This window comes from Archocentrus centrarchus, chromosome 7, assembly GCF_007364275.1.
Source record: "Archocentrus centrarchus isolate MPI-CPG fArcCen1 chromosome 7, fArcCen1, whole genome shotgun sequence".
NCBI lineage: Eukaryota > Metazoa > Chordata > Actinopteri > Cichliformes > Cichlidae > Archocentrus > Archocentrus centrarchus.
Window position 1 is genome coordinate 31,559,970 of NC_044352.1, and position 17,849 is coordinate 31,577,818.

At 40.3% G+C, this 17,849-nt stretch overlaps 1 protein-coding gene across 3 annotated transcripts; it reads right to left on the reverse strand.

Moving 5' to 3' along the window:
* Window positions 1–2,371: 2,371 nt before the first annotated feature.
* On the reverse strand, window positions 2,372–17,708 carry LOC115783211 (interleukin-17 receptor D). Of its 3 annotated transcripts, none has more exons than XM_030733931.1 (12): window positions 17,441–17,708; window positions 15,002–15,086; window positions 12,048–12,206; window positions 11,566–11,684; window positions 8,228–8,351; window positions 7,951–7,989; window positions 7,709–7,854; window positions 7,518–7,592; window positions 7,364–7,430; window positions 5,028–5,171; window positions 4,699–4,871; window positions 2,372–4,558 (listed from the first exon to the last, which is right to left on the reverse strand). In XM_030733931.1, the coding sequence occupies exons 1-12, from the start codon at window positions 17,546–17,548 to the stop codon at window positions 4,028–4,030; spliced, it is 1,770 nt and encodes a 589-aa protein (XP_030589791.1). In that variant the 5' UTR covers window positions 17,549–17,708; the 3' UTR covers window positions 2,372–4,027. The 3 variants fall into 3 exon arrangements, with proteins under 3 accessions (XP_030589791.1, XP_030589792.1, XP_030589790.1); XM_030733930.1 differs by having other exon boundaries at window positions 2,373–4,558; window positions 5,028–5,174; XM_030733932.1 differs by lacking the exon at window positions 7,951–7,989 and having other exon boundaries at window positions 5,028–5,174.
* Window positions 17,709–17,849: the final 141 nt, after the last annotated feature.

Sequence of the window (17,849 nt, forward strand, 5' to 3'; positions counted from 1 at the left end):
ACAACCTTCTTCCTTTGTTTGTCCACCACTATGATGTTCGGTTATCTGGAAGTCCCACAGGATCTTAGCTCTGTTGTTCTCGACCACGCTTGGGGGCGTATCCCATTTTGACCTCGGAACTTCCAGGTCATACTCAGCACAGATGTTCCTGTGTACTATGCCAGCCATTTGGTTATGGTGTTCCATCCTGCTAGCATTTTGCACCCTGCTGTTATGTCTCAGGGACATCTCTGCACAACCTGCACCAGGAGTCTTGCCTGGTGTGGTACACTCCAGCCTCTGTCGATCTTGTGCTTAGAGCTTGTTCCTGCACTGCCATGATTAATGCCTCTGTGCTGCCTGTTAGTCCAGCTTTGTCCAGCCATTGGTAGGATTTTTCTATATCAGCCACTTCTTCTATCTGCCGGTGGTACATGCCATGCAGAGGCGTGTCCTTCCATGATGGTTCTTCTTCTTCTTCTTTCTCAGGTTTCTGCTGCCTGAGGTTGTCATGGTCCTGGGCCAGTTGGCCAGGGTTTTATGTTTCTGTAATTGAAGTGTTTTATTTCCCTAGCTTTTGCTCTAGTTTTATGATGACTTTACAGTTTTGCATATTTGGATCTTACTTCAGTTATCTGAGATATGTTCTTGATTATTGTTATGTTTTGACTCTCACTTCTCCTGTGTTTCCCATGTCCGCCTGTTCTGTTGGTGTTCCTGTGTCTGTTTTGTTTCTCGTGTCTTGGTCCATTGTCTCACGTCTTGTGTTTTAATTTCACTTCCTGGTATCTCCCTGTGTGTTGTGTTTAGGTTCCGTTTAGTCATGTTTAGATTCCCTCTGTGTGCCAGCCTCCCTTTTATGTAAGTAAGTCTGCATTGTATCCATTTGGGTCCAACCCTGCCTGCCACACAGCCACATATGACAGAGGTACTCACTAAGCACATGATGCTTTGTGGCCATCTTCCTGATGTAGTCATGGATCTTTGTTGTTTCATCTAGGATAGTGGTTCTGACACTCACTAGTCCTCAGCCTCCTTCCTTCAGCTTATTATACATTCTCAGAGTGCTGGATTTGGGGTGAAACCCTCCATGCATGGTAAGGAGCTTTCTTATCTTAACATCACTGATTTCTATCTCCTCCTTTGGCCAGCTGATTGTATACAGTGTATGCAAAAGTTTGGGCCCTCCTGATAATTTTCATGATTTTCCTTTATAAATCATTGGTTGTTTGGATCAGCAATTTCAGTTAAATATATCACATAGCAGACGAACACAGTGATATTTGAGAAGTGAAATCAAGTTGATAGGATTTACAGAAAGTGTGCAATAATTATTCAAACAAAATTAGGCAGATGCATAATGATTTATAAAGGAAAATCATGAAAATTATCAGGGGTGCCCAAATTTTTGCATACCACTGTATGTAGAATGTAGATGCTCCTTTTATTTATATTCTTAAGCCAAACATGAGCACACACAAACATGAGCAGACTTCTTTCTGGACTTTGACAAAACAAAGAATTTGCATTTTCACAGAGGAAACGATGTGAATATTTATCGTGAACCATTTGTTAGGTTTCCTGTCTTAGTGTTGTTGAATATTAACAATCAAAAGAGGTTCAATTTCTCTTATAGAACGGTAGAGCTGATACGTCCTTGCTGTCCTACACCTTTGCTTGGTACGGTGACACTGACTAAAAGCTTTTAACTGTAACACATTACATTCATCTGTTCTGAAGACATTGCCTCATTTCTCCTCCACACTAAAAAATGTCGACATTGTTCCATAAATCCCTCAGAAACGGGATTGTCTGTTGATACTCAAGACATAATGCATGTTAGTGTCAAAACATTAATATCGTGCCATGTCATTATATGAATATAAATACAACACAACTAAATACAGCCCCAATTCTGAAAAAGTTGGGTTAATAAAAACAGAATTCAATTATTTCCAAATTTCATAAGCCCATATTTTATTCACAATAGAACATAGAAAACATATAAAATGTTTAAACTGAGAAAATTTGCCTTTTTAAGAAAATTATTAGCCAGTGCCTTTCCACGTGTGCAAGCTGCCAATTTCATAGGCACTAATGCACCCCCATACATCAGAGGTACGAGCTTTTGAACTGAGCCCTGATAACAAACTGGGTGGTCCCTCTCCTCTTTCAGCTAGAGGAAGTGGCATCCATGTTTTCCAAAAAGAATTTCAAATTTGATGATGATGATGATACTTTATTGATCCCACAATGGGGAAATTACAGTCAACAGAACACCCATCCAAGAAGACAAACAAACAAACATGGTGAACTGTGGCCATGCTGCCCCCCCTTCTGGAGGCGCTGCCATTAAAAAGACAGAAACAATAGTGAAAACATATAGGGATGAGTGAGGAAAAAAATCATCTCATACTCTGTATACATACACATATACACAGTATAAGGTTACAAAAACCTCTGCGATAGTGCAGAAACATGGGAGCACTAGGGTGGGGAGGGCAGGGATGGAAGGGATCCAGGGGAGGCGACTTGTCTGACCACAGAATAGTTTTCCGCCCCGCCTCAGTCCAATTTAAATGATTGGGCCCAGAGAGGAAGCAGCATTCCTGGATCATGTTCATATGTGCACAGATTGAGCAACAGCTTGACCTGTTGCCAGTTTACCAGATGAGTTGCAAAATGTTACTCCAGCATGGAGTAACAAATAATTGAATTCTGTTTTTATCATTAAATCAGTGCATTGCATACATTTCACACAGTGTTTTTCAGAATTAGGGTTGTACAGCAGATGGTAGGGAGGTAAAGCAGGCAGGCCACCAATCAGGTTGGTGGTTTGAGCCCTGGCTATGCCAGTTTGCATGTTGGAGTATCCTTGGGCAAGATACTGAGCCATGAGTTGCCCCTGATACATCCATCAAAGTGTTAGTGTGTGTGTGCAAGTGTTGGACAAGGCGCTTAAAAAAACGCACTTGTATGAATGTGTATGTGAGTGGGTGAAGTGAAAAAGCACTATGAGTGCTCAGTTCGAGTAGAAAAGCACTATTTAAGTAACAGTCTGTTTATCATTTACAACCAGGGATGCTGTTTGTAGATATGAAGGTTTTGAGTTGAAGGATCTTTACCACATTCGTTTGGAGAAAAATAGATATTTAATGTGATAATATGCCATCTATTTAGCGGGTCCCTAGTAATGATCGACACTAACATGGAAACTGATCTCAGGTTCTGTCCATTTGCTGCATAAACACTGTGATATGAGTCATTATGAGCATGCTAAGGTGGAAAAAGAAGTGTTGACACATTTTTAATAGAAGACTTGAAACAAAACTCTAATATCAGGTGTTTTAAAACTTTAACTGGGTGGTCAGACAATGCACTGTGCTTTTTAAAAATTTAAAGTATTAAAAAATGGTATTTATTGACTTTATTAGAGGCAAATAAATGTTTTATTTTACACAAATATTATGTAATATACAAGACAACTCACATCATTTATTCATCTCACATTGGGATAACATTTTAAATGACAGGACCCATTTTTTAAATTCTTACATATGTAAGTACACAAACACATGAACCATGGCTGTAAAAGTGCTTGTTTATAATGTTATTATGTAACTATGTAACATAACAAAAAATAAACAGTTTTGCAAAGTAAGCTTTATAATGAGATTAGCAGTTCATGTATTCCTGGAAGCTTTTTACGAGACACTGCACGAAAATGATTAGAAAATGTATCCATCCATCTGCTTCCACTTCTGGGACAGAAAATGTATAATTGAGAAAATGTATTTTTGGCCAGGATGCATGTTACTAGATGCACATCGTGTGCTACACAAAGATAGCATTGTGTATATCAAGCGGGATTACAGAGGTCATAGTGTGCTGCTAAGGTATAGGTGGCTAGTTGGCTCATTGTTTAAGGGCTCATCAGCACAGATTATAGATGCACTTCAGCTGTAAACCACAGTTTCACTCAATTATCTCCTACATAGAGCTGAGATGTATCATTATATTGGAGTGTGTGGATTCCTTTCTTTACCATTTAGTCACCTTCTTCCAGAGAGCGCTGCTTCTTTTCTCCCAGTGCCATCCCTGCCTCATAGATAGCCCACTGCAGAGCAGCTCCAGCTGGCACCTTAGCAAAGCCTTTGTCTGAGATGTGGTCTATCTTGAGGTAAGCCCCAGGCCTGTGCAGAGCCACTCCATGAAGGTGGGAGAAGAGCAGCGGTAAGTCATTTGTCAGCATGTAGTGAGAAATGAGCCTCAGTTCAGTGGGAATGTCTGTTTCCTCCGAGTACTCGAAAATGGCTGCCATGTATTTGGACAGGTCCTGGCCCCGGGCTTTGGCTCGGCCCACCTCCTCGCCAATAAGCTGGATGACTACACCAGAGCTGTAGGTGTTGGATTTAAGGCCTACCTCCAGATCTTCGTTGTCATCCTCTGGCTCGGGTCTTCGGTTAAAGCCCCGAGAACATATCACCAAGACAAAGTCACACTCCCGGATCTGCCGGCAGTGCCAAGCCATACTGCCCTCCTCAGCCACTCTCAGAGAGTCCCAAAGATCCAGGCATACCTTAGAAGAAAAAAAAGGACTAATTAAACTAATTAAATACAATCTCTTTCTCCCATTAAAGGCTGCTTTGGTCAAATATTGCCAAATTTGTCCTTACAAAATGTGCTGCTAGTTAAGACATAAAATGTCATATCCTGTACCTGAGTGGCCATGTGCTGCTGTATGAAGACACCTAACTGCATGACAGCTTTGATGTGAGTGGGGCCATCATAGCTGCTGTAGCAAATCAGAAGGCGAGGAGGTTTCAGCCTGTTTCTGTGCAATGACACCACTTCTTCCTGATCCCCACCTTCCTCATGTTGGCTGATAATATCTGATGATTAAAATAAGAGAAAACAGTTTACATGTTTATATTTTGGTGGTCACAGAAACAGACAGATTAGAGGTACTTATTGAAAAGGTGTAAAAGTAAAAACTCTCAGTGATTCAAATATTAAATTTACGGGATGTGTTTGGGTTGCCTTTGCACCTGGTTGCATGTTAAATTTCTTCATCTGCAGCTCAGGCCTCCTCCTACTGAGAATAGCCAGACAGGCTCCAAGTATGGCTACAGCGACCAGACACAGTGGAAGAATCACAGCCAAGGAGGGCGCGGCAGAGCGTGGGGAGGCGTCTTCTGAGGATATGGATATTTCAATTATACAGAAAGTCCGTTTGAGACAGTAAAGAAACTTATTTGAAATTTTTATTTTTTAAAATCTGTTCAGATGCTCAAATACTTCAGTTACAGAGTTTGTTTTATCCTATAAATATAACAAAAGGTAAATATTTAGTAGCCTCTGTGATTTTGTGCTGTTAAACAACCTTTAAATTACAAATTCAACACATTTCATCTATCACTAATTTGTCATTTGATACAAATAATTAAGTAAGCTCTCTCTGAGACTCAAAAATATACCTAGAAGCCCTTTGTAATAGGAGTATTAATTATTTTTTTCTAAACTTTTAGTTTTAATTATGTCTTATTTCACTGCTTTTCAAAGTATTAGGCTAGTTAAAATTATAAGACTAATGGCATTGACCACACATGTATACATGTAGCACACAGACAGTGTCGTATTTAGATTTTACAGTCATGTGACCACTAAGTGACATTAACTTGTCTGCCAATTTGGACATCTCTGGACTAGAGGCCAACTGCTGATCATCTGGAAACCACTGGTCGCAAGGGAAAAATGGGAATTCTCCGACCAGTTGGCAAAGAAATTAGTTGCTGAGGGCTGCTGACAGTGGAATGGTGAAATTGTTCCCAAAGAGGTTTAAACATGCATGTCTGTAAACATGCATGACCTACTCTCTGAGCTGTAGTGAAACTGTGAAAAGCAGAAACAGAGACCATTTGCCTTCAAACTTAAAGCTGCACCTCTAGAAACATGGTGTCTAACCAGATACTTACTCTGGATGGCATTACTTTGGCCTCCAGTAACACTGTGAGAAATCATTTTTGATCAGGATATGTCCTTCAATGCACATATTAAACAAATATGTAGGACCGCTTTTTTTTACATTTGTGCAATATTTCTAAAATCAGAAACATCCTTTCTCAGACTGATGCTGAAAAGCTAATTCATGCATTTATTGCTTCTAAGCTGGACTATTGTAATTCATTATTATCAGGCTGTCCTAAAAGCTCCCTGAAAAGCCTTCAGCTGATCCAAAATGCTGCAGCTAGAGTGCTGACAGGGACTAGAAAGAGAGAGCAGATTTCTCCCATATTGGCTTCTCTTCATTGGCTCTCTGTTAAATCTAGAAAAGAATTTAAAATCCTTCTCCTCACCTACAAGGTCTTGAATAATCAGGCCCCATCTTATCTCAAAGACCTCATAGTAAAATATCACCCCAACAGAGCACTTCACTCTCAGACTGCTGGCTTACTTGTGGTTCCTAGGATACTTCAGTGTAGAATGGGAGGCAGAGCCTTCAGCTTTCAGGCGCCTCTTCTGTGGAACCAGCTCCCAGCTTGGATTCGGGAGACAGACACCCTCTCTATTTTTAAGATTAGGCTTAAAACTTTCCTTTTTGATCAAGCTTATAGTTAGGGCTGGATCAGGGGACCCTGAACCCTCACTTAGTTATGCTGCTATAGGCCTAGGCTGCTGGGGGGGGGTTCCTTTTGTTTATACCCCACTCTGCATTTAATCATTAGTTATTATTAATCTCTGTGTCTCTTCCACAGCATGTCTTTTGTCCCGTCTCTCTCCCCTCAGCCCAACCGGTCACAGCAGATGACTGCCCCTCCCTGAGCCTGGTTCTGCTGGAGGTTTCTTCCTGTTAAAAGGGGTTTTCTCTGTATTATTGTAGGGTCTTTACCCACAATACAAAGCACCTTGAAGCAACTGTTTGTTGTGATTTGGTGCTATATAAATAAAATTGAATTGAATTGAATTGAAAGATGTTAGCTGCAATACTGAGACAACTTTTACTTTGAAGGCTAATGTTCTCTGTTTCTGGGATGCGTCACACGTTTTCAGGTTTCACTGGTACTTGCAGACAAGCTGGCGCCTTCCTGTAGTTTGCGTACTGCTAGCAACCAAAGAATCACAAGGAGATTTTTGGTGCAGCTCCTTCTTTGTGACTGATTTCACCTAGTGACTGCAGTGACCTCCAGGAACAACTCGCCAGCCATTAGGGAATACATATTATTCATGCCTAATATGGAGGACAATTCTTGAGAAATGTGTGCAGGGTGTCATGCAAGAAACTTGAATATGGGTCAATAGATATAGGTTTACAAATCAAAGAGCTTTGCACCTACTGTAATATCATTATTATATGAATATGCAGCAACAAAACAGCCTTCCTTACCGTTCTGAATATGAGTGACCCGGACATTGAACACCTTCCTAACTGCATCCACTTCATTAGCTGCAATCTATGTGAAAAGGTTCAGCCTGAAAGTACATATCTGACCTTGGAATTTGATGTTTACATATGCTGTTAATTAATTTTTATTTTTTACCTCACAGGTGTAATTGGCTCCTTCTTGAAGGTTGTTCAGCTGATAGCTATGGTGAGTTTTATTTGTGGTCAAATCCTAAGGTGATGAAATTAATTATAGTTATTATATTTATAAAGAGACCTTACTTCCCTAAAGTAAAAACAAGCAGTGCACTGGATAAAAACAAAGGTGCTGCAGGAGAAGCTACTTACAGGTGTTATGTTGGTGTATTTTTTCATGCCATTTGCGTAACACAGTGAGAAGTAGCTTCTTATGCCCAGATTTGGGGGAGCCAAGTTAAAGGTCACAGTGATGGCAGTGCCCTCCTGCTGGACCTCAATATGTTCCGGGTACCAGTCTATAACCAGGCCATAACATACTGTCAGGTATAAAGCTCAGCTTTAGAGAAAAATTCTTGAATACTGGATTTCACTGGAAACTAAGCTACTCTCACCATTTTTGCACTGCTCAAAACCCTTCTTCTCAGCACACGCTGCAAACACATGCAAAAACATGAAGGGCAATTTACTTGAAATCCACTGTTGATTTAATGCTTGGCAGAAAAATGCAATGTTGATAGAACAGTGAGCTTGATGACAGAATATGATTAGTTATTATAATGTGACTCACTGAAAGCAGACCGACCCACCACCAAACCCCCAGAAAAAAACAAAACAAAGTAAATGAGACTGTTTGAATTTAACTAATGTGTGCGCTCAGTAGAGTCTTACATCGCGTAGAGAAGATCTCACTGTGGTAGAACTTCTCCCACTTCTCAGGCACTGGCAGAGCCATGACTGTCACGGCATATTGGGATCCAAGGGAGAGGCCGGGGAATGGGTCTGACTTGTACACCTGCAGAATGCAGCAGTACTTGTTATATATATTAACAGATTGTAGTGTGGATACATTACACACTTCAACAATGGTCTTTTTTTTTTTAACATTGTACTTGCTACATCTAACAAGGAAACATAAATAAAATAAGTAAACCTCTTGGACAAATACAGTAAAGCAAGGAGAGGATAATCAAGCAAGCATATGGGTAAAAGGTTTAAAAAAGAATACCCTGCCTCTTGCCTTATGACAACTGGGATAGGCTTTTTTTTTTTTTGCACATTTGTCACTTACATGTTTCAGACCATTAAACTAATTTTAATATTAGCTACCCATGCTGTTCTAATAGATGCAGTATTAAAGGCTTTTCCTGAAAAAGACATTGTCTGGATGGGAGCATGTGTTGCTCTAAAACCTGCATATACCTTTCAGGACTGATGGTGCTTTTCCAGTTGTGCGAGCTGCCAATGCCGGATGCATCCCATACTATCAGAGATGCAGGCCTTTGAGCTAAGCACTGATAACAAGCTAGATGGTCCCTGTCCTCTTTAGTCCAGAGGATGCATGCCCATGTTTTCCAAAAATAATTTAAAATGTCAAAGTTTTCAATTTTACATTGAGGAACATTATTCTGAAATTGTTTTCAGAGTCCGCAGATGCAGTTTTTTGCAGATTGGTGAACCTCTACCCATCATTACTTCTGAAAAACTCTGCCCCTCTGAGATGCTCTTTTTAAACCCACTTGTGTTACTGGCCTGTTGCCAATAATTGTAATCAGCTGCAAAATGTTCCTCCAGCTGTTTCTTTTACTACCGCTCACTACTTTTGTTGCCCCCATCCTAACTTTTTTTTGAGACCTGTTACTGCCATCAAATCCAAAATGGTCAAATATACTTAACACAAATTCTATCTTTGCTGTAACAATGCTTCTTGGCAATAAATCTTATATAATTGGAAAGCGTGTTTATTTCCCTTTAAATGGTGCCACATTTGTAAGGAAAATGGATTTGTGGGTTGAGTTGCGTATGTGGGTTGTGCCCATGAAAATAAGATGTTTGGCCATTGACAGAAAATGTGTTTTTCATGGGCAACCAACCAAAAGCAATTCAAATATTTGATCTTTTTTATGTTCTCTTGTAAATAACACATGGGTGCACTCTGTTTTTATTAACCTTTTACACAGCATTCAGACTTTTTCTGATTTGCATTGTTATTTTATTTTATCTGTACTGCAGAGGGAACTTTTGTAGTGTCTATGGATGATTCTTGGTCAGGAAGACCAGTAGATTCTTTGGGTGCACATCCCAATGTGGCATCATCAGGAAAGAAATTCCATGGCTGGCTGTTACTGTTGTTGTTATTGCTTGCTGCTGTTTGTTGCTTGAGACTTTACAAATTTACAATATTTAAATTGTAAATTTAAATGTTCATGTGGCTTGTATATGTTCCCCTTCCTTGCTGTAAACTCTATCAGTGCTCATGTGGAATTGTGACCTCTGAAAAATAAATTATCTATGTAGTTTCATGCATTATGCTACACAAAGGAGCCCTTGTGGGATGTGCTTGTTACAAAAAGCTTCAATCCATAAATAATAGTCTTCCCGACACTGCCTGACATTTATAGCTTTTCGATGATCTTCAAAACTAGAAGATGCTGCTCAGGGGAATGCTGCTGGGAAAGATTTAGGAACCACTTGTAGCTCAAAACATTTCCAGACGTTTCCACTGCAGTGACATCTGCACTGGATACTGAGTCTCCTGGCAGGCATATTAGTGTGGCTGAATCTGACTCTTTTTAGGGATTATTTTCTGCAAGAAAACTTACAGGCAAGTGTGTGATAATGATGCTATTACTGTTGCCTGGTATTCAGCCTAACCCTGGCCGCCTGGCTGTATGTGACACACCAGCTGATTTTAAGAAATTGCCTGGGTTACACATCCTTCACATAAACACTCACAGCTTGCTACCTAAAATGGATAGGAGTTTATTCTGGGCCCATTCAACTGGTGTAATTGTTGTTTCTGAGACTTGGCTTACCAAATCTGTATGGGATAAGGATGTGACAATTGATGGATTGAACATTTACCACTCAGACCCCAGGACTGGCGTTGGTGTGGCAGTTTGTGTTTTTGTTTTGTTGTTCAGGTTTTATTCTCTACATCTGCACCTGAGCAATATGAAATTTTGGGCTTAAGTATTAGTCGGTTTTGAAATCAGTTTTTAACTGTTGTTGCCTATTTTCGGCCCCCGTCTGGTTGCCCTGGCACACTGTCATCTTTAATTCAACTTTTATCTGAATTTTATTTTAATGAAATTATTCTGGAAGGTTATTTTAAATTGGCACTGGCTTTCTTCTGTGTCTGATGATTTTTACGGCCCACTGCTTGGTTTTAAATCTAACGCAGCCTCACATGCCTGAAGTTTTCACTGCTTCCTGTTAAAAGGGAGTTTTTCCTTCCCACTGTCACAAAGTACCTGCTCATAGGGGGTCATTTTGACTGTTGGGTTTTCTCTGTAATTACTGTCGGATCTTTACCTTACAATATAAAGCACCTTGAGGTGACTCTTTGTTGTGATTTGGTGTTATATAAATAAAATTGAACTGAATTAGTTGATTGGTTGTTATTGGCCTCACACAGGATTGCTATAATTGTATCTATAAATCTATTTCGGGTTTAATATCTTCATATTTAACAGATTATATGTTGTGTAAACAGTTTTAGTCATGGTCTGCAGTCTCAGGACTTTCTTACATTCACTGCTCCATCAGTTTGTACAGAGCTCAGAGGAAGGCATTCTCCTTTTCTGCCCAACCTTTGTGGAAACATTACAGATGAACTTGAAGCCTTTGCAACTGATTTTGCTCATAGACAAAAACCATTTTGTGAAATCATCATCGGGAACTTGCTCTTGTTTCAACATGAGTGCGTAAACATTTGGCCTTTTATTCACCATTTTATTGTATACATATTTTTCTTATCATTTTATTATGCTTGCTTGAAACAGATCCGTCTTGCAAATCAGTCACAGTCTAAATTGGACTACTTGTATAAATAAAAGTTAAATAAAATAAATAAATAAAATAGAAATATATCCGCATGAAGGCTTTTATTTTGTTATTCATCTATAATCAAAACTAGCTGCAACTAAAAGCTTTTTTCTTTGTGTGGTCAAAACATAATACTAGGCAAAAAAAAAAAAAGAGGGCAAAGAGAGTGGGGCCCTTCCTACCCTTTGAGCATGTGAAGCTGGGAGGGATATGTTGCGGTGGAAGAGAAAGAGCTGACATGCAACACTAGTTCCTCCCAAAGCCTGGAGGAACACCTGAAAGCCTCGAAGGAAGGCGATCCCTGCAGCGAACACAAAAGGAAGAAAGTGACAGAATTGGTTACAACCCATCATCTAAGTTACACACTGTCAAATTTATGGGTGCGTGCTTTTTTGTTTGTTTTGTTTTTACAGCCTTTTACACTGTCATCTGTCAGCACCTCAGTTATGTAATACAATGTAAACAATATTTCTGGGTACATCCCTCATCTCTCTCAAAGCTGAAGCCAGATTTTTTTTTAACCTCTCATAATAACAAAGCAAAACCAAATCCTGTCAATGTCCCACCATGAACTCAAAAATAACTGGAGGAGGAAATTTATTATATAACATAATAAATGAGTTGGAACAATACATATAATCTTAAAAAAACAACCGAATTTTACCATAGTAACTGGGCTTCCAGGAGACAACGATGCTATCAGATTCAGGGTTTGGCTCATTTAAAAACTCAACCTTCACATCATTTGGTGCTTGAACGTAGTGTTGACAGATTTTAGGGTCTTCATCTCCTAGCAGCTCAAAACATGGCCATGGAATACAACCTGAAGAGGAATAAAAACAGACATGTAGCCCACAGCATGAAAGGATTATACATTCTCAGTAGATATCGCCACAGGGTTGGTCAACAGGTATGCTTCAATAACGGCTCTGTGAGGTTGCACTTGTTAATCTTTACATGCTAACATGCCTAAAATTTATATGAAGCGCTACCAAATTTGGGGCTGATGGGAATGTTGGTTCCTTTGTAGCCACGGGTCACACCATATTCCCCCCTCCACCAAACTTTACACTTGGCACAATGAGGTCAGACAAGTACCGTTCTCCTGGGAAACACCAAACGCAGACTCGTCCATCAGATTGTTAGATGAAGAAGTGTGATTTGTCACTCCAGAGAACACGTCTCCACTGCTCTAGAGTCCAGTGACAGCGTGCTTTACACCACTGCATCCTACGCTTTGCATTGTGCTTGGTGATGTAAGGCTTGGATGCAGCTGCTCGGCCATGGAAACCCATCCCATGAAGCTCTGTGTGCACTGATCTTGAGCTAATCTGAAGGCCACATGAAGTTTGGAGGTCTGTAAGCATTTGACTCTGCATAAAGTTGGTGACCTATCTTTACTTTGTGCCTCAGCATCCGCAGACCCCACTCTGATTTTACGTGGCCTACCACTTTGTGGCTGAGTTGCTGTCGTTCTCAATCGCTTCCACTTTGGTATAATCCCACTGTGGAATATTTAGAAGTGAGGAAATTTCACGACTGGACTTGCTGCACAGGTGGTATCCTATCACGGTACCACGCTGGAATTCACCGAGCTCCTGAGAGCGACCCATTCTTTCACAAATGTTTGTAGAAGCAGTGTGCATGCCTAGGTGCTTGGTTTATACACCTGTGGCCATGGAGGTGATTGGAACACCTGAATTCAGTGATTTGGATGCATGAGTGAACACTTTTGTATCACATTATCCTACCACAGCTGATCGCCTGGGGAACATGACAAATTTAATTTGAACCATTCCAGTAATATCAATTAGAGAGACGTTACTTATAGTTATTCTAATGAATGTACTGCAGTGTGAACTCTTCTTGACATTACATGAGGTAGGGCCATGAGAACACAAGTGTGTTAGAGCAGACAGTCTTTAACCTTCATCCATCCATTCTCCTCCGCTTATCCTTTTCAGGGTTTGACAGAAATGTTGCATTTGAAATTAGCTGCCATAACACGTTACTCTCTTTATGCTGGCTCCTCTTCAGTAGCACTAACTGGATTCTGAAGTACCACGACTACAACTTTAACCTCTAAGTAGAGCATTATAAGTGATGCCAAAACTTTGTTTTTGCCTATTTCATCTCCTTGTATGTGATAAGCCCCGGTGATGGAGGATACACCAATAAGATTGGCTTTTATGTGTTATTGTTCCCTCCATTTAGGCTCAAATAAGTTCAGTGTTTGAAGGTGCAGTGATGTGAGATAAATCCTGCAAATGTGTTAAACCTAAAGTAACAAGTTTGCTTTGAAAATGTATGGAGTAGAAAATACAGATATGTGTAAAAATGTAGGCAGTCAAAGTAGAAAGTTGGCAGAAAAATAAATACTCAAGTACAGATACCTGAAAAAGTACAGTAACAAAGTATTTATACTTTGTTACTTCTCACCTCTGCAAATGAACGTGTATTCACGACAACTCCAAATACTGTAATTATGAAAAATGTCTTTATGTTTCCAGAGCTTCATAAACTTGTGACCTTTATCTTTTTCTCTGAATCTCCAGGAGTAGCTTATGGAGCGCTGAAGTCATTTTACTCTGTGGGCCACATCAAGCCCAGTTTGATCTTCAGTGCGTCGTGGTCCTGGGCCTTTTGCCCAGCATTTTGTGTTTTGTTCTTTTAGGTTCTGTTTTCATTGAAATTCTTCTGTTGTGTTTCCCGGTTTGCATATGCTTTTCATTCTTAGTTTGTTCTGCTTTTTGTTGGGAATTACACAAAATAACTACATTTCCTTTTGTTCTCCTTGGCATCCCCACATTTGTATTTAGTTTTATTCCCAGTACATCTTCACTGCTTCCATAGGAATTCCTCCATAGGTCAATTCCAAAAATATTCGAAGTCCATCATTGTACTGAGAAAGATTATTCACAAATGCAAAACATTCAAGATAGCTGTCAATCTTCCCAGGAGTGGATGTCTCCACAAGTTCACCCCAAGGTCAGACCGTGCAGCGCTCAGAGAAACTGCAAAAGCTCCATCTCAGACTGCAGGCCTCAGTTAGCATGATAAATGTTAGAAATTAGAAAAACATGAAGAAAGGTTGCCAGCTGAAAGAAAAACTACAATAAATATTATCTTTTCATTAAGGCACCCAGGCATGTTAATTACTGTATTTTTCCTAATAGATGTTGAGGTTTACATTAATCATTTCATGATTTTTAAATGCATGATGTCATGTACATGATAATTCATATACCTTTACTGTAATGTGCAACATAAAAAGGTTTCAAATAAGATAAATATTCTGCATGTGCTTCCCTCTAGTTTTTTTTTTTAAACCTTATTTTACCAGGAAAAGTCCCACTGAGATTTACTGGGAGGAATATACGAGTTATAGTTTCTTTCATACTTGTCTTTTATTTTTTCTGCGCTGGCTCTTTAGGCGTGCAGCAAAGTGCAGGTTGGAGCACATGCTAGACAGAGATAACAAGAACAAGGCCAACCACCTTCTTAGCACTGCCTAAATGCGTGCGAACAAAGTTCATTCAAACTTTAACCTGGTGCTGTCAGTGCAGTTATTCACACAGAGCTCAGATTTTTGCAGTGTGGTGTCTGAACCTGACTTACTTCCAAATGCCTCAATGGAGTTAAAACCCAGACCCTTTGTGATGTGACTCCTGGTTATTCTGCAGTATTCACATGCTGGGTCTCCCTGCACAAGAGAAAATAAAGAAGTCAAACCTCACACTTTGATTCATAATGAAAAGCAGGACTGTGCATAATCCCCCGTTCTGCTGCCAAAAGTGAGCAGCAACAACACAAGAGCGGGTGCCAACGTTTTGGATCTGTCATTGGGGGGGGGGGGCAAAGGGCTGTTATAGTAAAATTTAGTGAGCAAGTGCGTGAAGTTTGATGGGCCTAGCCTGAACAGTATGCATCTATGGTGTGAATTTGAACATCCCAGGTCACATGGTTCTCGAGTTGTGGCCAGCGTGAAAGCTTTTGTGGAACAGACACTGCCAATAACGCCACCGCCGCCAAGGCTACAATTGCTCCACTTTTTCCTCGAAATAGGTAAGCCTTTGACAAAAAGCTCTCATATCACAAAATACCCTGAATTCAGCACTTTTGCTGTGCAAGTATGAAATTCTCTTCAGCGTTAGTGATCAGCAGCACCTTAAGTGATCAGAGAGCAATTGAAAATGTATCTGTACTGCGAATGCCTTCCACAAGAGACTGTCTGAAACGTACACCTGCATTTACTACACGGTGGTTTGGCAATGGAAAAAATGCAGCACCAGTTCAGTTCAGTTCAGTTCAAGTATCAATCAGCAGAGGTTTGATTTCCAAACATCTGCATGTACTTACATCTCATGGCTTAAACAATATATTAAAACTGACAACACTGTCACACTGAGAAGAACTTTCTTTGTAGAATATAAACAATACGGGTCTGTTTCACGAGTTTCTCCATGTGGCATTCCATATGTAAAACCTAAGTCCAAAGCTACAGCATGAGCTGCAGCTTCTTTGTGTTTTAAACAGCGGCTGTTTCCTAAGTAGCTCAAACAAACTCTGCAGTGAAGGCGCTGATCAGCATGATGATGATTCACTGTGTCGAGTTAAAGCATAAATATCACTGAAGATGAGGACAGTGCATTTACCCACGCACTGCATTCATTTATTTGTGTAATTATAGTTCATGCTTCTTCACATTTAAAGCACTTAAAGCACCCTAGACTCCAGAGGGACAGATTTGACTGGTACTCATGCTCAGGGAATGAATCTTTAATCTTTATTTTCTAAATCAATTACAATCCGCGACAGTAAACGAGCTTCTGTGTTCATAATTGTAACAGATCCGTTTCCTCTCACTAACAGCCTCAACCAGTAAGTGTGATGCAGGCAAGTCACAAGACAAATAAGTGATTTTATAGAATATGATGCACTGCTGTAGAATAAACAGAATATAAAGTATTTAAAAATGAGCTCAACCTTAAACATCTGCAGCAGTGATACTGATCCATGTAACACCAATGGGGAACATTTTACTGCATGAGTATCTTTACTTTTTGGTCATGTACACAAGTTTGCCAGTAGTACAGCTTTATGTGTCCACTAATAGCAAATATGTAATTGATAACTATAGACCAATAACATTTTACAATTCTTCAGTTAGGGAGGAGTGCAGAGAGTTGCGGGAGGCTGTCAGCGTCTCAGTCCCTGCAGACAGATGGGTATGGGCTGGTTGTTTCATTGGTATTTTCATTATTAGCAAAGGTTTGCAAACTTTCCACCACTGCTGACTCGCCCTACAGGTTTTAGAGCTCACAACCAGTAGGCTGAGGAAAAGGTGATGAAGAGAAATGCTGCATGTGCCTCAGGTGGAAGTGTGTGGTAGGTCAGGCAGAAACTCTGCATAGCCTAAATACCTGAGGCAAGCCAAACTGAATAACATGTTACTGTATGACTCAGTTTTTCCATTCTTTTTAGTTCATCTCATTCATCAATCAAAATGAAGTTTAATGGAACACATGAGGACGACTTGTTGGCCTAACCTCCACACTGTGGCACAGTTAGCCAGCGGTAATGCCTTTTCAAGTAAGAATACTGCAGCTCTGACAGTAATTCAAGCATCTGGCTCAGCTGAAATCAACATTTTGGATAATCCCTCAGGACGGGATTAATTTTTAGTGAGTTGCACCATCACGCTCACTGGTTCAAACCCCAGTGAAAAGTCTCCAAATTGTGCCCTCATCCTATGCTTTTGGTTTATTTGCTATTCTTTGGATTTGTCTTGCTTAAAGAGGCCCTAAAAGTTTCTTCAGGATAAAACCAGGACCAACAGAAGAATTTCTTGTTCCATGCCTTACATAAATCATGTCGAATCAAGTCAACTGACTGACTTGTTCACATTTAAAACAAAGGGCAGGAGAACATCTGAAGGGGTCATAAAACTGATTAAACAAACAAAACATGATGCTGAAGGTTACACTCTATACTCAAAATAGCAAAATTTCGCAGTACGTTCAGTGAGGTAACAGTTGAACATGAAGGACAGCGTACCTTTTGGATACAGTCCAGACTGCAGTCCTGAGCGGTGACAGGAGCAGCTGTGGTCTGACACCAGAGCGGCTGAGCAAGAGTCAAAAGCAGGTACAAAATCCCCCACATGCTGCTACTGCCAGCGCCTCAAAGTCCCACTGCAAGCGCCAGACCTCAAACCCTCACCAACACACTGGCAGCTAACGCGTCTCCGCTGGTGCGTGAGTTAAGTGACAACAACCTTAAGAAGAAGGGAGAAAGACATGGAGGGGAGTGGTGCCTTCAGGCTGCAAAGGGAGGTGTGGCCAACGAGCTAACTATACATGTTGCAACTGTTCTGTTGCCACATTGGGGGGGGGGGCACATAACCAATCAAAACCAAACTTTTTTTTCCTCTTAAACACAAGTTACAGGTGAAAGACAGAAGAGA